Here is a 25,324-nt window from a genome sequence, read left to right as displayed (position 1 = left end):
ATGTGAAATGTCAGAGTAATAGTTGAGAGAATTATTTATTTCAGCTTTTATTTCTTTCATCACATTCCCAGTGGGTCAGAAGTTTACATACACTCAATTAGTATTTGGTAGCATTGCCTTTAAATAGTTTAACTTGGGTCAAACGTTTCAGGTAGCCTTCCACAAGCTTCCCACAATAAGTTGGGTGAATTTTGGCCCATTCCTCCTGACAGAGCTGTTGTAACTGGGTCACGTTCGTAGGCCTCCTTGCTCGCACACGCTTTTTCAGTTCTGCCCACAAATTTTCTATAGGATTGAGGTCAGGGCTTTGTGATGGCAACTCCAATAACTTGACTTTGTTGTCCTTCAGCCATTTTGCCACAAATTTGGAAGTATGCTTGGGGTCATTGTCCATTTGGAAGACCCATTTGTGACCAAGCTTTAACTTCCTGACTGATGTCTTGAGATGTTGCTTCAATATATCCACGTAATTTTCCTACCTCATGATGCCATCTATTTTGTGAAGTGCACCAGTCCCTTCTGCAGCAAAGTACATGATTCTGCCACCCCCATGCGTCACGGTTAGGATGGTGTTCTTTGACTTTTCCTCTAAACATAACGACGCGACGGTCATTATGGCCAAACAGTTCTATTTTTGTTTCATCAGACCAGAGGACATTTCTCCAAAAAGTATGATCTTTGTCCCTATGTGCAGACCGTAGTCTGGCTTTTTTATGGTGGTTTTGGAGCAGTGGCTTCTTCCTTGCAGAGCAGCCTTTTAGGTTATGTCGATATAGGACTTGTTTTACTGTGGATGTAGATACTTTGTGTATCTGTTTACACTTTTCGCACCAGAGTACGTTCATCTCTAGGAGACAGAACATGTCTCCTTCCACAGCGGTGTGACGGCTGCGTGGTCTCATGGTGTTTATACTTGTGTACTATTGTTTGTACAGATGAACGTGGTACCTTCAGGCGTTTGGAAATTGCTCCCAAGGATGAACCAGACTTGTGGAGGTCTACACATTTTTTTCTGAGTTCTTTGCTGATTTCCTTTGATTTTCCCATGATGTCAAGCAAAGAGGCACTGAGTTTGAAGGTAGGCCTTGAAATACATCCACAGGTACACTGCCAATTGACTCAAATGATGTCAATTAGCCTATCAGAAGCTTCTAAAGCCAAGACATCATTTTCTGGAATTCTCCAAGCTGGTTAAAGGCACAGTCAACCCACTGGAATTGTGATACAATGAATTATAAGTGAAATAATCTGTCCTGACTTTCCAAAACTATAGTTTGTTAACAGGAGATTGGGGGACTGGTTGATGACTCCAACGTAAGTCTATGTCAACTTCTGACTTCAACTGTATGTGAGAATGCTGTTCATTGACTACAGCTCAGTGTTCAACACAATTGTGACCACAAAGCTCATCACTAAGCTCAGGACCTTGGAATTTACCTCCTTCTGCAACTGGATCCTGCATTTCCTGATGGGCCGCCACCATGTGGTAAGTAGGAGACTGAACTGATTTGTCATGGGTCCCCAGATCCTCAATAAGTTCTACAGCTGCACCATTGAGAGTGTCCTCGCCGGTTGCATCACCGCCTGGTATGGCAACTGCTCGACATCTGACTGTAATGCGCTACAGTGGGTAGTGGGTGCAGCCCAGTACATCACTGGGGCCCAGTACATCACTGGGGCCAAGCTTCCTGCCATCCAGGACCTATATACTTGGCGGTGTCAGAGGAAGACCCCAAAAATTGCCAAAGACTCCAGCCACCTTAGTCATAGACTGTTCTCTCTGCTACCACACGGCAAGGGGTACCAGACCGCCAAGTCTAGGTCCAAAAGGTTCCTTAACAGCTTCTACCCCCAAGCCATAAGACTGCTGAATAATTAATCACATGGCCACCGGACTAAATGCATTGACCCCCCCGCCAAGTAGGGGTTAAGGGCTTGTCAGTTTGCATTTCACTGTAAGGTCTACTACACCTGTATTCGGCTCAAGTGACAAATCAAATTTTATTTGATTTTGATTCATGAACTCAGACCTCTCATCTGTCTTCAAGATTTCAGATATTGACGTGTGCGTGCGTGCCTTGCGTGTGTGTGTGTGTGTGTGTGTGTGTGTGGGTGGGGGGGGGGGTACAGCTCTCCTCAGAATATATGCCCACTACTCCTGGTCTGCCTTCCATGTGCCTCTGCATACTAGGATGAGGCTGGAGAAACAGAATACTATAATTATTTGTATCCTATTCTCAGCACAGATACTCTTTGTGTCCCGTGAAGTCCTGCTGCCACAGCAAAATCAAACAGGTACAGGCCAATAAGTCAAGGTTGGATATGGTGAAGTGATGCAGTCATTTATCTCAGTCCTCAGACTTTGTACCGTTGATTTCTTTCTCACTCTCTCTCTCTCTTACAGCTGTCTTTCTCAATTCAATTCAAAGTGCTTTATTGGCATGGGAAAATGTTTTACATTTCCAAAGCAAGTGCAATAGATAATAAACAAAAGTGAAATAAACAATAAAAATGAACAGTAAACATTACACTCACAACAGTTCCAAAGGAATTTAAATGTCATATTATGGCTATATACAGTGTTGTAACGATGTGCAAATAGTTAAAGTATAAAATATGGGTTGTATTTACAATGGTGTTTGTTCTTCACTGGTTGCCCGTTTCTTGTGGCAACAGGTCACACATTTTGTTGCTGTGATTGCAAACTGGTATTTCACACAATAGGTGTCGGAGTTTATCAAAATTGGATTTGTTTTCAAATTCTTTGTGGGTCTGTATAATCTGAGGGAAATATGTGTCTCTAATATGGTCATACATTTGGCAGGAGGTTAAGAAGTGCAGCTCAGTTTCCACCTCATTTTGAGGGCAGTGAGCACATAGCCTGTCTTCTCTTGAGAGCCAGGTCTGCATACCGCAGCCTTTCTCAATAGCAAGGCTATGCTCACTGAGTCTGTATGTACATAGTCAAAGCTTTCCTTCATTTTGGGTCAGTCACAGTGGTCAGGTATTCTCTCTGTCTCGCTCTCTCTGTCTGTCACTGGACCCAGTGCTGGAGGGGGTATGGGCTGCTACTCGTGGAGGGTCATTTTTAGCCACCCCCAGTGAAATACTGTGTAAAGCTCCATAGTGGCAGTGTAATAGTAGTTGTAGCCTTTAACACAGTTGCTGCCAGCTTCTCTCCCTCCAGAACCCAGGTCACAGGCCTGGGAATTATCTGCAAACTTGACATTTTTGTATCACTCCTTTCGCTTCCAGTACATCTGGATACTTGTCATTCAGGCCCAAGTTTTCTTCCACTAGATTCCAGTAAAATTCTTAACTTTTTGATTGAACTCTTCCTCAGGTTCTTGCCTTTTTGGTTACTCTTTTAAAATGCTTCTGAAACCATCCCCCCCCCCCCCACTGTATGTTCAGGGCATATTCCAGATCTGATGGCAACATTTCTTAATTTGTTGATCTGTTCACTTGAAAAACGACAGATGTGTTTGTAGATTTTGCACAAAACAAGTGGTAATTGTGGGGTCTGGATTACTTCCAGTACCCAGATCACTTACTGCCATTACTCAGAGCAAGGACAATGGAGTTCGTACTGTGGTATTGAGAAAGACCTGTAAGTGTCTGGGTGAAGTCCTGCTGCTTGTAGTTCTCATGATGACATGGTCAGGCTTTTTGTCCCTCTGAATCCCATGGACACATGGCATCTTCTTTAAATCAAACATCGAATTATATTGGTTACATGCTTCTTAAACAACAGGTGTAGACAAACAGTGAAATGCTTACGGGTCATTCCCAACAATGCAGAGGGAAAAAAAGAGAAATAGTAGAAAAAGAATAACACAAGGAATGCAGGGATACGAGGTAGTTGAGGTAGATATGTACATATAGGTAGGGATAAAGTAACTAGGCAACAGGATAGATAATAAACAGTAGCAGCCGAGTATGTGATGAGTCAAAAGAGTTAGCCTATTTCCAAACCAGGCAGTTAGAATGTTCTTACTCAGGCAGAACAATGATGCATCGCTCAAACATCATTACAGGAAATAAGTGTTGGAGGACTGCGTCACAGGAGCACTGATGTTTAATTTTGCCTGACACACTCACATGGACCTCCGATCTGCCCTGCTCCTGAAAACAGCAAGTGGAACTTTAAAGACTGTGCGCAATCTGCTGACTGGTCGGTGTGGAAACATGATCGGCTAAGTGTCCACACCCCTCAGCTTTCCCAGAACCCTATGATGGTAACACTGAGGCCCTCCACCAGCCCATAATTGCAGGGCTCCTGAAGGGCGAAGGAGACACAGGCTGTATCAGTCTCTCTCCCTTTCTTTCTCTCTCCCCATCTCTCTACCCCCCCCTCCTCTCTCTCACACTCCTCCGCTCTCATTTAACAAATATGACGAGGACCAGAAGGCACTATAGTAACTACACCATGCCTGATGATTAGAACTCTTTATTATTAATAATCTGTATTTCAGGAGGGTCTCTTCAAAATTCCTTTCAGATGAGTCAGTTCAGTAAAGGTGTGACCAGTCTTACTCTGAGGAAAGTGTGGCTACTCTTTAAGTTCACAGTCTTTAATGTAAACGTAACCACCTCCCAACCCCAGGCCAGTGTTAACTGTCATGCTTTACCAATTGGGAGCAATTGACCTATTGACAGCTGTAGAAATGAGCACTCTTTACCTGTGAAAAGGAAAGGCGGTGCTGTCTGTCTACCTGTGTAGTCATCACTCTGCACCCAGGGCTATAGGGAGATGGGGCTCTCAGTTGGTCTTCGGATAGCTATGGGTGTGTGGAATAGGCTTTCCTATGAGCCGACTATTGTGATGGGCCCTTCTGTTGGGAAACTAAATGTCTGAAATGTATTGTCCCACCATCGTTCCCTAACCTTTATCTTGGCTTCATGCCAAATGGTGCCCAATTCCCTAAATAGTGAACTACAGCCCTGGGCCCTGGTCAAAAGTGGTGCACCCTATTGAAAATAGGACCTGTGGTCTGGTATGGTGTGGTAGGGTTAACCTATGGGGATGGTAGGGTTATTCTGTGTCTGGGATGATGTGGTAGGGTTAGCCTATGGGGATGGTAGGGGTATCCTTTGGTCCTGGTGTGGTAGGACTATCCGTTTTCACCAGGCTCACCCTGACCTCCTGAAGGTGAAGACTCTGGCACAGAGAACACATTAGACCTAAGTCCTGCTTAAGAGTTCATAATCAAAAACATTCTACAGATCCCAATTCCCTTTCTCCAAGCTCAGAGTACAGGCGCATGCCAACAGCTTGTTGTGCATTGGACTCTTCGACAGACCAAATGTCCCTATCGGACTCGCTGGCCAATAGACAGTGTATCTGCTGTGGAATTCTTCCTCTTCCTTACAGTCTATGATCAGAGCCCAGACTCTCCAGGATACAAGGACAGTCGCACCTCATTGACAATGTTAATCACCACTGGTCAGTGGACGGATCCGAGGCCGAGGCCGAGAGAGAGAGAGAGAGACAGAGAGAGAGACAGAGAGACAGAGAGAGAGAGACAGAGAGACAGAGAGACAGAGAGAGGGTTACTGGAAGGAATTATACTTCTGTTGGCCTTACTTGGAATTCTGGACTTCACTTTCTTTCCTTTCATTAGTAGGCATTCCAGACATGCATGTTGACTCCCTCCGTACCTTAAGCCAGCATGTTAACTCCCTCTGTACCGTAAGCCAGAATTTTGACACCCTCAGTACCTTAAGCCAGTATGTTGACTACCTCCATACCTTAGCCAGTATGTTGACTCCCTCTATACCTTAAGCCAGTATGTTGACTACCTCCAACCATAGCCAGTATGTTGACTCCCTCTATACCTTAAGCTAGTATGTTTATGTTGACTCTCTCCATACCTTAGCCAGTATGTTGGCTCCCTCTATACCTTGGCCAGTATGTTGGCTCCCTCTATACCTTAAGCCAGTATGCAGTTAAAGGAAATAAAGATAGAGATGAGGGATATAGAAACAGGCTACCTCTTTAAGCTACACTATATACAGTATATATATATATATATAAAAAAGTATGTGGACAATCCTTCAAATTGGTGGATTTGGCTATTTCAACCACATGTGTTGCTGACATGTGTATAAAATTGAGCACACTGCCATGCAATCTCCATAGACAAACATTGACAGTAGACTTTCAACGTGGCACGGTCATAGGATGCTACCTTTCCAACAAGTCCGTTTGTCAAATTTCTGCCCTGCTAGAGCTGCCCCGGTCAACTGTAAGTGCTGTTATTATGAAGTAGAAATGTCTAGGAGAAAAACGACTCAGCCACGAAGTGGTAGGCCACACAAGCTCACAGAATGGGACTGCCGAGTGCTGTCCTCAGTTGCAAAACTCACTACCGAGTTCAAACTCCCTCTGGAATCAATGTCAGCACAAGAACTGTTTGTCGGGAACTTCATGAAATGGGTTTCCATAGCCGAGCAGCCACACACAAGCCTAAGATCACCATGCGCAATGCCAAGCATCGTCTGGATTAGTGTAGAGTAAGCTGCCATCTGATTCTGGAGCAGTGGAAACCGGTTCTCTGGAGTGATGAATCACGCTTCACCATCTGACAGTCTGACTGACTAATCTGGGTTTGGCGGATGCCAGGAGAACTCTACCTGCCCGAATGCATAGTGCCAACTGTAAAGTTTGGTGGAGGAGGAATAGTGGCCTAGGGCTGTTTTTCATGGTTCGGGCTAGGCCCCTTAGTTCCAGTGAAGGGAAACCTTAACGCTACAGAATACAATGACATTCTAGACTATTCTGTTCTTCCAACTTTGTGCAACAATTTGGGGAAGGCCCTTTCCTGTTTCAGCATGACAGTGCCCCTGTGCACAAAGCGAGGTCCATAAAGAAATGGTTTGTCAAGATCAGTATGGAATAACTTGACTGGCCTGGAAGGAGTCCTGAACTCAACCCCATCGAACTCCTTTGGGATGAATTGGAATGCAGACTGCGAGCCAGGCCTAATCACCCAAAATCAGTGCCCGACCTCACTAATGCTCTTGTAGCTGTGTGGAAGCAAGTGCCCGCAGCATCGTTCCAAGCCTTCCCAGAAGAGTGGAGGCTGTTATAGCAGCAAAAGGGGGACCAACTCCATATTAATGCCCATGATTTTGAAATTAGATGTTTGACGAGCCGGTGTCCACATACATTTGGCCATGTAGTGTACTTTAGATCCCCCAAGTGGAGCCAGCAGCAGCAGCATAGGGTAAGGCATTTAGGTTTAAATGGACAAAACAGATTGTGTTTTAAAAGGTCCAGCCTGCAATTTCCTCTCCCCACAATTCCCTCTGCTCTCCTCACACAACTGTCTCTCTCTCCTTTCCCGCTCGCTCTCTCTCTGATGCACACGCACGCACGCACGCACGCACGCACTCACACACACACACACACACACACACACACACACACACACACACACACACACACACACACACACACACACACACACACACACACACACACACACACATAAACAGTTACGCACACACACACACACACACACACACACACACACACACACACACACACACACACACACACACACACACACACACACACACACACACACACACACACACACACACACACACACACACACACACACACACACACACACACACACACACACACACATACATAAACAGTTACGCACACACACAAAGCAACAGTGACCTGCATTCACACTGACAGATAATCTCATGAAAAATATATGTTTTTTTGGTCGTTTCTGTTTAATTCCCCCAGAGAGAGGTTAAACAGTATTGGACTCCAGGCCTGTCGTCCCTCCAACGTCAAGGAAAGCTCCTCAGGGAGGAGTTTTCAATTCATCACTCTGGCCAAAAGAGAAGGGCAGAGGAGTGAAAAGCAGGTTAACTGGTGAAAGTGTGTGGGGGGTGCAGTCTTGTGTCATGCTCCTGTGATCTCTGGGAGGTGGTGCGATTCTGTTGGACCCCCGAGCCTTTCAGTGTGAGGAGCAGTTATGGGCCCTGAATCCTGGGCTTTCTCTCAAACAGAAGGCACAGAGCAGTACAGCTGGATATCAACACGGAGAGAGAGAGCAGGATTTTAGGTCTACAGGCTTCCAGAGAGAATGAGATTCCAATCTGTGAGAAAGTCTGACCAGGAAGGATTTACTAGAGGTTTTTGCTCCTGATGAGTCAACCAGTAACAGTGAAGTGGGAGGACAAAGACGAGTCCAGTGAATTCCTCACTGTGACTCATTTCTTTTCACATTTTAAGTCGCCATCCTTTTAAATGTTGGTTCTCGCGTTCTCCTGTGAAATCAGTGGTGTGCCACTATCTTGGTAAGACTGCCCCTCGAAACATCTTCTTCATTGTGTACAGATGTCTATTCCACGTTGGTTTAATGTAATTTCATTAAAATGTGGAAACAACGTTGATTCACCCAGTGGGTCCATACTGCTCTCTGGAATTATTCACCATGATTCCCATCTCTGTAAAATGATTGGCTAAAACAGATTAGAGGATGAATGGACATGATAGAAAGATGTGACTGTCACGCCCTGACCTTAGAGATCCTTTTTATTCTCTATTTGGTTAGGTCAGGGTGTTATTTGGATGGGCAAATCTATGTTTCTATTTCTTTGTTGGCCTAGTATGGTTCCCAATCAGAGGCAGCTGTTTATCGTTGTCTCTGAATGGGGATCATACTGAGGCAGCCCTTTTCCCCACCTTCAGTTGTGGGATCTTGTTTTTGTACTGTTACTTTGTAGCCTGCAGAATGTTATGTTCGTTTATCTTTTATTTTTTATTTTTTTGGTGTTCATCAAAATGAAAGAAAGATGTACACATACCACGCTGCACCTTGGTCTCATTCCAACAACAGACGTGACAGTGACAGTTAAAGCTGAACAGCCATTGTTTGAGTGAGAACGGCAAAACTTTTCAACTAAGCCAAAAATGCTTCTCTAACGACCCACCAAATCAAATTTATGCCAACCTCTGAACTGCTGTGTATATATGTTTCTCATCACAGGCTCATCACAGGCTCCATCGAGTCATGCAAGTCATATTAATCAAATCTGGAATTAGCTTTACGCTAACGGGCTGGTCATTCTTTAAAAGTAACTTCCTCACTATTTTAGATAAGCATGCTCCGTTCAAAAAATGCAGAACCAAGAACAGATACAGCCCTTGGTTCACTCCAGACCTGACTGCCCTCGACCAGCACAAAAACATCCTGTGGCGGACTGCAATAGCATCGAATAGCCCCCGTGATATGCAACTGTTCAGGGAAGTCAGGAACCAATACACGCAGTCAGTCAGGAAAGCTAAGGCCAGCTTCTTCAGGCAGAAGTTTGCATCCTGTAGCTCCAACTCCAAAAAGTTCTGGGACACTGTGAAGTCCATGGAGAACAAGAGCACCTCCTCCCAGCTGCCCACTGCACTGAGGCTAGGAAACACGGTCTCCACCGATAAATCCATGATTATCGAAAACTTCAATAAGCACTTCTCAACGGCTGGCCATGCCTTCCGCCTGGTCCAACCTCGGCCAACAGCTCTGCCCCCCCCGTAGTTCCTCACCCAAGCCTCTCCAGGTTCTCCTTTACCCAAATCCAGAAGCAGATGTTCTGAAAGAGCTGCAAAACCTGGACCTGTACAAATCAGCTGGGCTTGACAATCTGGACCCGCTATTTCTGAAACTATCTGCCGCCATTCTCGCAACCCCTATTACCAGCCTGTTCAACCTCTCTTTCATAGTCTGAGAAGAGTCATCCCCCTCTTCAAAGGGGGAGACACCCTGGACCCAAACTGCTATAGACCTATATCCATCCTGCCCTGCCTATCTAAGGTCTTGAAAGCCAAGTCAACAAACAGGTCACTGACCATCTCGAATCCCACCGTACCTTCTCCGCTGTGCAATCTGGTTTCCGAGCCGGTCACGGGTGCACCTCAGCCACACTCAAGGTACTAAATGATATCATAACCGCCATCGATAAAAGACAGTACTGTGCAGCCGTCTTCATCGCCTGCCAAGGCTTTCGACTCTGTCAATCACCAAATTCTTATCGGCAGACTCAACAGCCTCGGTTTTTCGGATGACTGCCTTGCCTGGTTCACCACTTTGCAGACAGAGTTCAGTGTGTCAAATCGGAGGGCATGCTGTCCGGTCCTCTGGCAGTCTCTATGGGGGTGCCACAGGGTTCAATTCTCGGTCCGACTCTTTTCTCTGTATATATCAATGATGTTGCTCTTGCTGCGGGGATTCCCACGCAGACGACACCATTCTAAACTTTCGGCCCGTCATTGGACACTGTGCTATCAAACCTCAAACGACAATGCCATACAGCACTCCTTCCGTGGCCTCCAACTGCTCTTAAAGCGAGTAAAACCAAATGCATGCTTTTCAACCGATCGCTGTCTGCACCCGCATGCCCGACTAGCATCACCACCCTGGATGGTTCCGACCTTGAATATGTGGACATCTATAAGTACCTAGGTGTCTGGCTAGACTGCAAACTCTCCTTCCAGACTCACATCAAACATCTCCAATCAAAAATCAAATGTCGGCTTTCTATTGCAACAAAGCCTCCTTCACTCACGAAATTACCCTAGTAAAACTGCATCCTACCGAAGCGATGTCATCTCAAAATGGCTTCCAACACTCTACTCAGCAAACTGGATGCACATCACAGTGCCATCCGTTTTGTCACTAAAGCACCTTATACCACCCACCACTGTATGAGTCGGCTGGCTCGCCAGACCCACTGGCTCCAGGTCATCTACAAGTCCATGCTGAAGCTCCGCCTTATCTCAGTTCACTGGTCACGATGGCAACACCCTCCGTAGCACGCGCTCCAGCAGGTGTATCTCACTGATCATCCCTAAAGCCAACACCTCATTTGCCATTCGTTCCAGTACTCTGCTGCCTGTGACTGGAACGAATTGGTAAAATCGCTGAAGTTGGAGACTTTTATCTCCCTCACCAACTTCAAACATCAATCCGAGCAGCTAACCGATGCTGCAGCTGTAATAGTCTATAGGTAAATAGCTCACCCTTTTTCACCTACCTCATTCCCATACTGACTTTTCTGCTCTTTTGCAGACCAATATCTCTACCTGTACATGCCCATCTGATCATTTACCACTCCAGTGTTAATCTGCAAAATTGTATTATTCGCCTACCTCCTCATGCCTTTTGCACACATTGTATATAGGACTGCCCATTTTTTTCTACTGTGTTACTGACTTGCTAATTGTTTACTCCATGTGTAACTCTGTGTTGTCTGTTCACACTGCTATGCTTTATCTTGGCCAGGTCGCAGTTGCAAATGAGAACTTGTTCTCAACTAGCCTACCTGGTTAAATAAAGGTGAAATAAATAAATTTAAAAAAATGACTCACAGCATGGTGGAGGGAAGGATTTCTGTCTGGTGTTACTCAGGTGGGCATCTTAGTTTTAACCCTGTAATAATGACTAACCAAGGAGCACATTATAGTGACACACACACACACAAACAGTAGTAAGACCAGCACACAAACAACCCAGTGAATCTGTCCAGCCACAGCCCGGTAGCTGAAGAGTAAGGAGGGAGATGTGGCCAGCTGACAAGGGACTGTGGTTACCATTTCCCACAGACATAAAAAGTGAAACTATCACACTGCCTGCAGACGAGACTGCCTCCAGACTGCTTCCAGGGAGTGTGCCATGTACTGTAGTGTGTGGGCTGGAGAAGCTAGCACTAAAGCCTCGCTCAACACATCACTGCACACCACTATGGATGGCTAACACTAAACACATGAAGCACTAGTTGTACTGTAGTCAGAAATTTGTTCTAAACGTGCTGCTCACATGGGACTGATCTAAACGTGCTCCTCACAGGGGACTGATCTAGACGTGCTGCTCACAGGGGACTGATCTAGACGTGCTGCTCACAGGGGACTGATCTAGACGTGCTGCTCACAGGGGACTGATCTGCTGCTCAGGGGGACTGATCTAGAAGTGCTGCTCACAGGTGACTGATCTAAACGTGCTCCTCACGGGGGACTGTTCTAGACGTGCTGCTCACAGGGGACTGATCTAGATGTGCTGCTCACAGCGGACTGATCTAGCCGTGCTGCTCACAGGGGACTGATCTAGACGTGCTGCTCACAGCGGACTGATCTAGCCGTGCTGCTCACAGGGGACTGATCTAGATGTGCTGCTCACAGGGGACTTATCTAGACGTGCTGCTGACAGGGGACTGATCTAGACGTGCTGCTCACAGGGGACTGATCTAGACGTGCTGCTGACAGGGGACTGATCTAGAAGTGCTGCTCACAGGGGACTGATCTAGACGTGCTGCTCACAGGGGACTGATCTAGACGTGCTGCTCACAGGGGACTGATCTAGACGTGCTCCTCACAGGGGACTGTTCTAAACGTGCTCCTCACAGGGGACTGATCTAGACGTGCTCCTCACAGGGACTGATCTAGACGTGCTCCTCACAGGGGACTGATCTAGACGTGCTGCTCACAGGGAACTGATCTAGACGTGCTCCTCACAGGGGACTGATCTAGATGTGCTGCTCACAGGGGACTGATCTAGACGTGCTGCTCACAGGGGACTGATCTAGACGTGCTCCTCACAGGGGCCTGATCTAGATGTGCTGCTCACAGGGGACTGATCTAGACGTGCTGCTCACAGGGGACTGATCTAGACGTGCTGCTCACAGGGGACTGATCTAGACGTGCTGCTCACAGGGGACTGATCTAGACGTGCTCCTCACAGGGGACTGATCTAGACGTGCTGCTCACAGGGGACTGATCTAGACGTGCTGCTCACAGGGGACTGATCTAGACGTGCTGCTCACAGGGGACTATTCTAGACTGCTGGTCTCCACATCCAACATGTATTTAAGAGGAGAGGATGGAGATGAAACAGAAGACCACAGATCCTTTCTGTGTTTTATTTCTCTGTCTGCCTTTCACCCGTGTCTCCTACGCATTTTATTCTCTCTCCCTCGTTAAATCACCTTTTATTTCATCTTAATATCTGCTCACAGACATTGTTTTTCTAATCCTCAGATCAGAGCACACCAGCTTCTGTTTAATGTTGATGTAAGGTTGATCTCAGTTCAAATTATAGTCAGTACCAGGCTCAGCATTGTTCTGTTCTGTATGGCAGAAGGTTGATCTCAGTTCAAATTATAGTCAGTACCAGGCTCAGCATTGTTCTGTTCTGTATGGCAGAAGGTTGATCTCAGTTCAAATTATAGTCAGTACCAGGCTCAGCATTGTTCTGTTCTGTATGGCAGAAGGTTGATCTCAGTTCAAATTATAGTCAGTACCAGGCTCAGCATTGTTCTGTTCTGTATGGCAGAAGGTTGATCTCAGTTCAAATTATAGTCAGTACCAGGCTCAGCATTGTTCTGTTCTGTATGGCAGAAGGTTGATCTCAGTTCAAATTATAGTCAGTACCAGGCTCAGCATTGTTCTGTTCTGTATGACAGAAGGTTGATCTCAGTTCAAATTATAGTCAGTACCAGGCTCAGCATTGTTCTGTTCTGTATGGCAGAAGGTTGATCTCAGTTCAAATTATAGTCAGTACCAGGCTCAGCATTGTTCTGTTATGTATGGCAGAAGGTTGATCTCAGTTCAAATTATAGTCAGTACCAGGCTCAGCATTGTTCTGTTCTGTATGGCAGCCCATATTTACCTGAAGTAGCAAACATTGTAGCTGCATATTACTGATTGATTCAGTTGTCTGTAATCTCCTGTAGGTCCCATTATAACACGTCTCCCTCTCGTCCCAGGCCCTCCCCACGTGGCAGAGAAGATCGCCCACCGGCAGACGGTGCGGATCGGGCGCACCATGAAGCTGCAGTGCCCCGTGGAGGGCGACCCTCCACCACTCATCATGTGGGCAAAGGATGGACGCAACATCCACAGTGGCTGGATGCGCTTCCGGGTGCTTCGGCAGGCACTGCGCATCAAAGAGGTGGAGGCTGAAGACGCAGGTACCTTCATCTGCAAGGCCACCAATGGCTTCGGCAGCGTCAACATCAACTACACCCTCATCGTCGTCGGTGAGTCTCCTCCCCCCTCCCATCCACCTTGCCGGGTCCCAGATCTGTTTAATGTCTTGGGGTGTGACAATGACCAAGACAGCACGAACAGACCTGAAACCAAGCTATCCACTACTACACAGTCAGTACAGTATCTCCTCCTCTACCTCGATGGGAGCCAAGTGGATCTAATATGTTTTATGATTTCACACGGCTGCTCTACCACTGGTTGGTTGGTTAGTGGTTCTCCTCTTATCATTCTTATCAGTGGAATGGCTCCTTGTCCTCACAGACAGCAACATTCATTCATGTTGTTAGAGAATCACCACCACCTTGACGCCAGGCCAGAAACCAGTGAAATTGGACAATAAGACACAGAAATAATAACCCTACTACTGTCCTCCTCTTTGGTTCTCTGTGACCCCAACCACCCCCCAGCCCTGTCTATGAGTGGTGCCTGCCTGTGTTCAGGTGTGATGGTTATAAGCCATGTCATGTCTGAGGCTGTCTGCCTAATAAATCAGGGCATAATTTGTCAGGGTGTCCTGGGGAGAGATGGACGCTGGGATGGAGGGGGGGTCATCCATCCATGGGCTGGTCTTGTGATTGCCCTCCCTCCTTCCAAACCCCAACTATTGAAGGACTTTAACCCTCATGCCACGGATGAGTGTGTGTGTGTTTGTGTGAGTGATAGAGAGAGAGAGCTTTTCCTATTCAGATTGTTTTGGTTGAACGTGTGTGCTTGCATATGAGTGAGTTTGACTGTGTGTGACTGTGTGTTCGAGGCCAGTGTGGAGCGTGCTCATTCCCAATGCCAGGGTTTTATCTTGAGAGGTTGTTTTCTTTAGCTGGTCATTATTCATAGTCTAACTAGTGTCCTAACAACTCAGGGAAATGTTGGAATGAACATGCTCAGACAGATGTCTGTAGACATTTAACTGATATTGTAAAAAAGCCAAACTGGCAACAATTATTGCCGTCTTTGGGAACACAAACAAGTTCTCCATCAGTCTAAACAGAGCCGGTGTTTAAACAGCAGGAACTGGGCTTCAGCGTATGTGGCCCCTGGCTGCGTGGCCAGAATGGCTGCCATTGGGACAAAGGAAGGAGGGTAATTAACTCCACTGGTGGTAAATCAGACTCAAAAAGGAGGGAAGCCATTACCACGGACCCACCCTCAGCCTCATATTGGCTACATCCCAAATGGCACCCTATTCCCTATATAGTGCAAAAGTAGTGCACTATATATGGAATTAGGGTGCCTTTTGGGCTATCTTCACTACCACAGTGCTAACGGACCCTCAAATTGGCTCTTTTCACTACCACAGTACTAACGGACCCTCACATTGGCTCTGTTCACTACCACAGTACTAACGGTCCCTCACACTGGGTCTGTTCAGTACTAACGGACCCTCACATTGGCTCTGTTCACTATAAATCAACCACAGTGCTAACCACAGGAGGCTGGTGGCACCTTAATTGGGGAGAACAGACTTGTGGTAATGACTCGAGCGGAATCAGTGGAATGGTACCAAAGATCTACTGGCCCGAACAGAATTTCTACTGGCACGGACATGGTATAGTTTCTAAATGCATTGGGGTCATGCAGGGCCTATAGGTTGGCATGCTTTCTCTCTATATGCAGCTATTAATGAGGCTATATGTATAATAAATAAATACAATATTTTTGCATATCCCAGCTCCCCTTAGTCAACCTTTGGAGAGTGGGGTCACCTTGTCGGATTGTGGATTCGAACAAGTAGCTCGCATCCGCTACAAGACCATGGTGCTTTCCTACGGAGCTGTGAGGGGAACGGCACCTCAGTACCTCCAGGCTCTGATCAGGCCCTACACCCAAACAAGGGCACTGCGTTCATCCACCTCTGGCCTGCTCGCCTCCCTACCACTGAGGAAGTACAGTTCCCGCTCAGCCCAGTCAAAACTGTTCGCTGCTCTGGCCCCCCAATGGTGGAACAAACTCCCTCACGACGCCAGGACAGCGGAGTCAATCACCACCTTCCGGAGACACCTGAAACCCCACCTCTTTAAGGAATACCTAGGATAGGATAAGTAATCCTTCTCACCCCCCTTTAAGATTTAGATGCACTATTGTAAAGTGACTGTTCTACTGGATGTCATAAGGTGAATGCACCAATTTGTAAGTCGCTCTGGATAAGAGCGTCTGCTAAATGACTTAAATGTAAATGTAAGTAACCTTTTGGTTACTGGCCCAATGCGCTAACCGCTAGGCTACCTGCAGCCTCTTTTGTTTAGAATGATGTATTAAAAACCTGTTTAATAGAATTTAGCAATGCAAGTCATTACTCTATTCTTAAGAATTGCATTGTATTAATTGCATTCATTATAGTTTCTAAAGTATGTCACTTTGAGAATAGTTTTTGTCATCTCAAAATAGGATGCTGCACCTTTAAGAGAACTGTGATTCCAAAAGCAGTATCAAGCTGGCTACAGTAGGCTAGCCAAGACAGACGCTATAGTGTATTTTTGTAGCTTTTTTTGTATACTATCAACAGTAGCCATTATATTGATAGTATGTTCACTATTGAAAGTTTACTTTTGTAAATAATTTTCCCTAAAATAAATAACACAGCGAGTAGATTGATGGACGCTTCTTTTTGCTCAGGATAGCTTGCTTGTGCTGTGTGAACGTGTCAACTTCTGGATTGGTCGAGAAGTTGTGACTTGTGGGAGCGTAGTGGTGCTTGAATAAACGACTAATCAGATCACTCAAATACAAATGTCACGACTGAAGAGAGAGAGAGAAAGAGAAAATCAAATTCGTTTTTATTTGTCACGTGCGCCAAATACAACTGGTGTTACTTTACCGTGAAATGATTGCTTACGACCCCTTCCCAACGATGCAGAGTAAAACATTTTTTATTGTAACACAAGAGGGTAGAGAGAGTGAGAGAGAGAGTCTGAATGGAGAATAGGTCTGCCGTAGTTATTAGAAGCGTGGAGGCCGGGCCACAATGATGGCTGTCTGGGCCCCAGTGTTGGCTGGCTGGGCCTGTGAGGTGTGGAAAGAGGCAGCTGCCCAGATGACCTCAGCAGCAGCTGCTCTCCCTCCCCCTGCCTGTGCCAGGGTGCTCTGGGTGCCAGCCTGTGTTTGAAGCGCCGACACGGGCCTGGAGATGCTGTTTAGTCAGGTTTCTTAAACTTGTTCTTGTTTTATTTGTTGGCTTGCCCCCTCTCGCCAGCTAAACCAAGCCCGGGCGGCATGTTGTTTACGTGGCACGAATAAGAAGCGTTCAAAGGTGGCCGCCAATTTGACTTCCATGTATTTTGCAGTCAGGGAACGTACACGTTAACTAGGGTAGGGTCACATAATTGTGCAGATGCAGAATTAGACTTCAGTGCCTCCTGCCGTGTTGGCTTTGAAGGAGACCGTCATGAATTGTGGATTTGACCCCAGAAGACGGTAGGTCATGTAATAGGAGCATTAAGCTATGAGATCCCCACTGAGGTCCACTTAGTATGGAAACAAAGAAGTGTATTTTCATTAGCCCAACCAGTCTGCTTGGTGAACTCTGAATCAAACATGGGAACATAGATGAATCCATGCTTCACTTGTTTGGTCCCAAAAATGATTTGGCGTGGTTGGAAAGGCAAGGTCTAACCCACACCGTGACTGACACCTTTTTAAAATCTAACCCACACCAGAAATAAAGTCTAACCCACACCGGGACTAAAGTCTAACCCACACCGGGACTGACACCTTTTTAAAATCTAACCCACACCAGAAATAAAGTCTAACCCACACCGGGACTACAGTCTAACCCACACCGGGACTAAAGTCTAACCCACACCGGGACTAAAGTCGAACCCACACCGGGACTAAAGTCTAACCCACACCGGGACTAAAGTCTAAACCACACCGGGACTAAAGTCTAACCCACACTGGGACTAAAGTCGAACCCACACCGGGACTAAAGTCGAACCCACACCGAGACAAAAGTCGAACCCACCCTGGGACTAAAGTCGAACCCACACCAGGACAAAAGTCTAACCCACCCTGGGACTAAAGTCAAACCCACACCGGGACTGAAGTGGAACCCACACCGGGACTAAAGTCGAACCCACACCGGGACTAAAGTCTAACCCACACCAGGACTAAAGTCAAACCCACACTGGGACTAAAGTCTAACCCACACCGGGACTAAAGTCTAACCCACACCGGGACTACAGTCTAACCCACACCGGGACTACAGTCTAACCCACACCGGGACTAAAGTCTAACCCACACCGGGACTACAGTCTAACCCACACCGGGACTAAAGTCTAACCCACACCGGGACTAAAGTCGAACCCACACCGGGACTACAGTCTAACCCACACCGGGACTAAAGTCTAAACCACACCGGGACTAAAGTCGAACCCACACCGGGACTACAGTCTAACCCACACCGGGACTACAGTCTAACCCACACCGGGACTAAAGTCTAACCCACACCGGGACTAAAGTCTAACCCACACCGGGACTAAAGTCTAAACCACACCGGGACTACAGTCTAACCCACACCGGGACTAAAGTCGAACCCACACCGGGACTAAAGTCTAACCCACACCGGGACTAAAGTCTAAACCACACCGGGACTACAGTCTAACCCACACCGGGACTAAAGTCGAACCCACACCGGGACTAAAGTCTAACCCACACCGGGACTAAAGTCTAAACCACACCGGGACTAAAAGAGCCTTGATGTTTTTTTCTGGAGTATAACTCACTGAAGTATTGACACCTTTTCCCCATTAAGGCTGGTCTCTGGCTGCCTTGCCAACTGCTGCTTCATGGACCACATTTCATTTGTATAAATATTTTCACAGTTTTCTTTTTCCACTTTATTGTATTTGATCGCACAAAAGATTTACTGTTCGATCCGGTTACAGAAGCCAGTCAAGAGAGTTACACGATGACACCTGTTCACAATTTTAGGGAAATTAAAAGATTCCTTTTGCATTTTTTTCTCATTGCATATCTGTTACTACGTTGAAGATATCAGTGCACTGGCCAATGGGATCACGGGGAGCCAAAGCCTCACTGATTGTATGCAGGCGTAAGCCACTGGGACCCAGCAAGGCTCAGAGGTGAAGCAAGGCTGATTATAGACTTACATGACTATAGGGCTCAAGCATCTTTAGCTTGCTATTATGGCCCAGTATTCATTCAAATTTTGTATCAAATGTGATAAATTGCATTTGTGTGAAGTGTACGTATTGTGCATGACTGCTGTATGGAGTATTGTGCATGACTGCTGTATGGAGTATTGTGCATGACTGCTGTATGGAGTATTGTGCATGACTGCTGTATGGAGTATTGTGCATGACTGCTGTATGGAGTATTGTGCATGACTGCTGTATGGAGTATTGTGCATGACTGCTGTATGGAGTATTGTGCATGACTGCTGTATGGAGTATTGTGCATGACTGCTGTATGGAGTATTGTGCATGACTGCTGTATGGAGTATTGTGCATGACTGCTGTATGGAGTATTGTGTATGGAGTATTGTGTATGGAGTATTGTGTATGAATGGTGTATGGGTTTATTATACAGAGTGAGCTGGTTGATGGACCACAGGAGCAGTCAGTCGCAGCAGACTGAGTTGGCTTCAAGTCAAATTAGATTTGTCACATGCAGCAAATACAACAGGTGTAGATCTTACAGTGAAATGCTTCCTTTCAGGGTGCCCAAAATGGAGCCGGAGGAGATGGCTGCCGTTTTACGGTCTCCTAACCAATTGTGCTATTTGTTATTAGCTATTTGCCATTTGTTACTGTGTTTTTTTTCACGATATTTGTAAATTATTTTGTACGTATTGTTTCTGAAACTGTATCTTACGGCATAAAAGAGCTTCTAGATATCAGGACAGCGATCACTCACCTCCGATTAGACAAAAAAAAATTCAACAACAACAGCAAGCAGGACTCACCTAGAGAGTTCTCAGCTATACTTTTCGTGGCTGTTTATTTACCACCACAGACAGATGCCGGCACTAAGACTGCACTCAGTCAGCTGTATAAGGAAATAAGCAAACAGGAAACCACTCACCCAGAGGCGGCGCTCCTAGTGGCCGGAGACTTTAATGCAGGGAAACTTAAATCAGTTCTACCAATCTAAAAAATCTAGATCACCTGTACTCCACTCACAAAGACGCGTACAAAGCCCTCCCTCGCCCTCCATTTGGTAAATCCGACCACAACTCTATCCTCCTGATTCCTGCTGACAAGCAAAAATTAAAGCAGGAAGCACCAGTGACTCGGTCTATAAAAAAGTGGTCAGATGAAACAGATGCTAAACTACAGGACTGTTTTGCTATCACAGACTGGAACATGTTCTGGGATTCTTCCGATGACATTGAGGAGTACACCACATCAGTCACTGGCTTTATCAATAAGTGCATCGAGGACGTCGTCCCCACAGGGACTGTACTTACATACCCACACCAGAAGGCATGGATTACAGGCAACATTCACACTGAGCTAAAGGGTAGAGATGCTGCTTTCAAGGTGCGGGACTCTAACCCGGAAGCTTACAAGAAATCCTGCTATGCCCTGCAGCGAACCATCAAACAGGCAAGGCGTCAATACAGGGCTAAGACTGAATGATACTACTCCGGCTCTGATGCTCGTCGGATGTGGCAGGGCTTGCAAACTACACTGCTCAAAAAAAGGGAACACTAAAATAACACATCCGAGCTGACAAGGTACAAATCTGTCGTTCTGCCCCTGAACAGGCAGTTAACCCACTGTTCCTAGGCCGTCATTGAAAATAAGAATTTGTTCTTAACTGACTTGCCTAGTTAAATAAAGGTTAAAAAAAATGCTGGGTTGTTGCCTACCTGGTTAAATAAAGGTGAAAAAAATAAAAAATCTGAATGAATGAAATATTCTTATTAAATACTTTTTTCTTTACATAGTTGAATGTGCTGACAACAAAATCACACAAAAATTATCAATGGAAATCAAATGTATAAACCCATGGAGGCTGATCCAACTTTGATGTAATGTCCTTAAAACAAGTCAAAATGAGGCTCAGTAGTGTGTCTGGCCCCAGGCCTCCATGTGTCTGTATGACCTCCCTACAACGCCTGGGCTCCTGATGAGGTGGCGGATGGTCTCCTGAGGGATCTCCTCCCAGACCTGGACTAAAGCATCCACCAACTCCTGGACAGTCTGTGGTGCAACATGGCGTTGGTGGATGGAGCGAGACATGATGTCCCAGATGTGCTCAATTGGATTCAGGTCTGGGGAACGGGCGGGCCAGTCCATAGCATCAAAACCTTCCTCTTGCAGGAACTGCAGACACACTCCAGCCACATGAGATCTAGCATTGTCTTGCATTAGGAGGAACCCAGGGCCAACCGCACCAGCATATGGTCTCACAAGGGGTCTGAGGATCTCATCTCGGTACCTAATGGCAGTCAGGCTACCTCTGGCGACCTCTGGATCTCATCTCGGTTCCTAATGGCAGTCAGGCTACCTCTGTCGAGCACATGGAGGGCTGTGCGGCCCCCCAAAGAAATGCCACCCCACACCATGACTGACCCACCGCCAAACCGGTCATGCTGGAGGATGTTGCAGGCAGCAGAACGTTCTCCACGGCGTCTCCAGACTCTGTCACATGTGCTCAGTGTGAACCTGCTTTCATCTGTGAAGAGCACAGGGCGCCAGTGGCGAATTTGCCAATCTTGGTGTTCTCTAGCAAATGCCAAACGTCCTGCACGGTGTTGGGCTGTAAGCACAACCCCCACCTGTGGACGTCTGGCCCTCATACCACCCTCATGGAGTCTGTTTCTGACCGTTTGAGCAGACACATGCACATTTGTGGCCTGCTGGAGGTCATTTTGCAGGGCTCTGGCAGTGCTCCTCCTGCTCCAACTTGCACAAAGGCGGAGGTAGCGTTCCTGCTGCTGGGTTGTTGCCCTCCTACGGCCTCCTCCACGTCTCCTGATCTACTGGCCTGTCTCCTGGTAGCGCCTCTATGTTCTGGACACTACGCTGACAGACACAGCAAACCTTCTTGCCACAGCTCGTATTGATGTGCCATCCTGGATGAGCTGCACTACCCGAGCCACTTGTGTGGGTTTTAGACTCCGTCTCATGCTACCACTAGAGTGAAAGCACCGCCAGCATTCAAAAGTGACCAAAACATCAGCCAGGAAGCATAGGAACTGAGAAGTGGTCTGTGGTCACCACCTGCAGAACCACTCCTTTATTGGGGGTGTCAAGCTAATTGTCTATAATTTACACCTGTTGTCTATGCCATTTGCACAACAGCATCTGAAATGTATTGTCAATCAGTGTTCCTTCCTAAGTGGAGAGTTTGATTTCACAGAAGTGTGATTGACTTGGAGTTACATTGTGTTGTTTAAGTGTTCCCTTTATTTTTTTGAGCAGTGTATTACAGACTACAAAGGGAAGCACAGCCGCAAGCTGCCCAGTGACACGAGCCTACCAGACGAGCTAAATCACTTCTATGCTCGCCTCAAGGCAAGCAATACTGAGGCATGTATGAGAGCATCAGCTGTTCCGGACGACTGTGTGATCACGCGCTCCGTAGCCGACGAGAGTAAGACTTTTAAACAGGTCAGCATTCACAAGGCTGCGGGGCCAGATGGATTACCAGGACGTGTGCTCCGGGCATGTGCTGACCAACTGGCAGAGGTGTCTTCACTGACATTTTCATCATGTCCCTGATTGAGTCTGTAATACCAACATGCTTCAAGCAGACCACCATAGTCCCTGTGCCCAAGAACACAAAGGCAACCTGCCTAAATGACTACAGACCCGTAGCACTCACGTCTGTAGCCATGAAGTGCTTTGAAAGGCTGGTCATGGCTCACATCAACACCATTATCCCAGAAACCCTAGTCCCACTCCAATTTGCATACCGCCCAAACAGATCCACAGATGATGCAATCTCTATTGCACTCCACAGTGCCCTTTCCCACCTGGACAAAAGGAACACCTATGTGAGAATGCTATTCATTGACTACAACTCAGCGTTCAACACCATAGTACCCTCAAAGCTCATCACTAAGCTAAGGAAACTGGGACTAAACACCTCCCTCTGCAACTGTATCCTTCCTGACAGTCCGCCACCAGGTGGTGAGGGTAGGTAGCAACACATCTGCCACGCTGATCCTCAACACTGGAGCTCCCCAGGGGTGCGTTCTCAGTCCCCTCCTGTACTCCCTGCTCACCCACGACTGCATGGCCAGGCAGTCCAACACCATCATTAGGTTGCTGACTAGACAGCCTATACGGAGGAAGTCAGAGACCTTTCCGGGTGGTGCCAGAATAACAACCTATCCCTCAACGTAACCAAGACTAAGGAAAAGGAGCACCGAGCGCTTCTCCATTTTCATTGACGGGGCTGTAGTGGAGCAGGTTGAGAGCTTCAAATTCCTTGGTGTCCACATCACCAACATACTAGAATGGTCCAAACCAGAGGTCGACTGATTATGATTTTTCAACGCTGATACTGATACCGATTAATGGAGGACCAAAAAAAGACGATACCAATTAATCAGCCGATTTTTATTTATTTATTTGTAATTATGACAATTACAACAATACTGAATGAACACCAATTTTAACTTAATATAATACATCAATAAAATCAATTTAGGCTCAAATAAATAATGAAACATGTTCAATTTGGTTTAAATAATGCAAAGAGAAGAAAGTAAAAGTGCAATAATTGCCATGTAAGAAAGCTAACGTTTAAGTTCCTTGCTCAGAACATGAGAACATATGAAAGCTAGTGGTTCCTTTTAACATGAGTCTTCAATATTCCCAGGTAATACGTTTTAGGTTGTAGTTATTATAGGAATTATAGGACTATTTCTCTCTATACCATTTGTCTTTCATTAACCTTTGACTGTTGAATGTTCTTATAGGCACTTTAGGATTGCCAGTGTAACAGTATAGCTTCCGTCCCTCTCCTCGCTCCTACCTGGGCTCGAACCAGGAACACAATGACAACAGCCACTCTCGAAGCAGCGTTACCCATGCAGAGCAAGGGGAATAACTACTCCAAGTCTCAGAGCGAGTGAGCCCAGTCATAGACTGTTCTCTCTACTACCGCATGGCATGCAGTACCGGAGTGCCAAGTCTCGGACAAAAAGGCTTCTCAACAGTTTTTACCCCCAAGCCATAAGACTCCTGAACAGATAACCAAATGGTTACCCGGACTATTTGCATTGTGTGCCCCCCCAACCCCTCTTTTACGCTGCTGCTACTCTCTGTTTATCATATATGCCTGACTAACCGGTGTCTGTATATAGATTTGCTGCTGTTATTTTCAAAAGTCTTTTTACTGTTGTTTTATTTCTTTTACTTACCTACACACACACACCTTTTTCTTTCGCACTATTGGTTAGAGCCTGTAAGTAAGCCTTTCACTGTAAGGTCTACTACACCTGTTGTATTCGGAACACGTGACAAATAAACTTTGATTTGATTTGATTTCAAGACCTTAACCAACAATGCCGTTTTAAGAAAAATAAGAGTTAAGAACATCTTTACAAAACAAGGTAAAGTGGAAAAAATTAAAAGACTAAAAATAAAATAACAATAACGAGGCTATATGCAGTGGGTTCCAGTACTGAGTTAATGTGCGGGGGTACAGGTTAATCAAGGTAATTGAGGTAATATATACATGTACAGTGAGGGAAAAAAGTATTTGATCCCCTGCTGATTTTGTACGTTTGCCCACTGACAAAGAAATGATTAGTCTATAATTTTAATGGTAGGTTTATTTGAACAGTGAGAGACAGAATAACAACAAAAAAATCCAGAAAAACGCATGTCAAAAATGTTATAAATTGATTTGCATATTAATGAGGGAAATAAGTATTTGCCCCCTCTCAATCAGAAAGATTCCTGGCTCCCAGATGTCTTTTATACAGGTAACGAGCTGAGATTAGGAGCACACTTTTAAAGGGAGTGCTCCTAATCTCAGCTTGTTACCTGTATAAAAGACACCTGTCCACAGAAGCAATCAATCAGATTCCAAACTCTCCACCATGGCCAAGACCAAAGAGTTCTTCAAGGATGTCAGGGACAAGATTGTAGACCTACACAAGGCTGGAATTGGCTACAAGACCATCGCCAAGCAGCTTGGTGAGAAGGTGACAACAGTTGGTGCGATTATTCGCAAATGGAAGAAACACAAAAGAACTGTCAATCTTCCTCGGCCTGGTGCTCCATGCAAGATCTCACCTGCAATGATCATGAGAACGGTGAGGAATCAGCCCAGAACTACGCG

At 46.1% G+C, this 25,324-nt stretch overlaps 1 protein-coding gene across 2 annotated transcripts in view; it reads left to right on the top strand.

Annotated features, from left to right (window-relative positions):
• fgfrl1a (fibroblast growth factor receptor like 1a) overlaps positions 1–25,324 on the top strand; it is a 205,224-nt gene that overhangs the window by 19,362 nt on the left and 160,538 nt on the right. For both annotated transcript variants that reach the window (XM_052488062.1, XM_052488061.1), the window contains exon 3: positions 13,780–14,052. In XM_052488062.1, coding sequence (XP_052344022.1) covers positions 13,780–14,052 — 273 coding nt within the window. The remainder of the gene's footprint in view (positions 1–13,779; positions 14,053–25,324) is intronic.

Source organism: Oncorhynchus keta, chromosome 30 (assembly GCF_023373465.1).
Source record: "Oncorhynchus keta strain PuntledgeMale-10-30-2019 chromosome 30, Oket_V2, whole genome shotgun sequence".
Classification (NCBI taxonomy): domain Eukaryota; kingdom Metazoa; phylum Chordata; class Actinopteri; order Salmoniformes; family Salmonidae; genus Oncorhynchus; species Oncorhynchus keta.
Note: the sequence above shows the minus strand (reverse complement) of the source record. Positions and strands in the feature narration are given on the sequence as shown.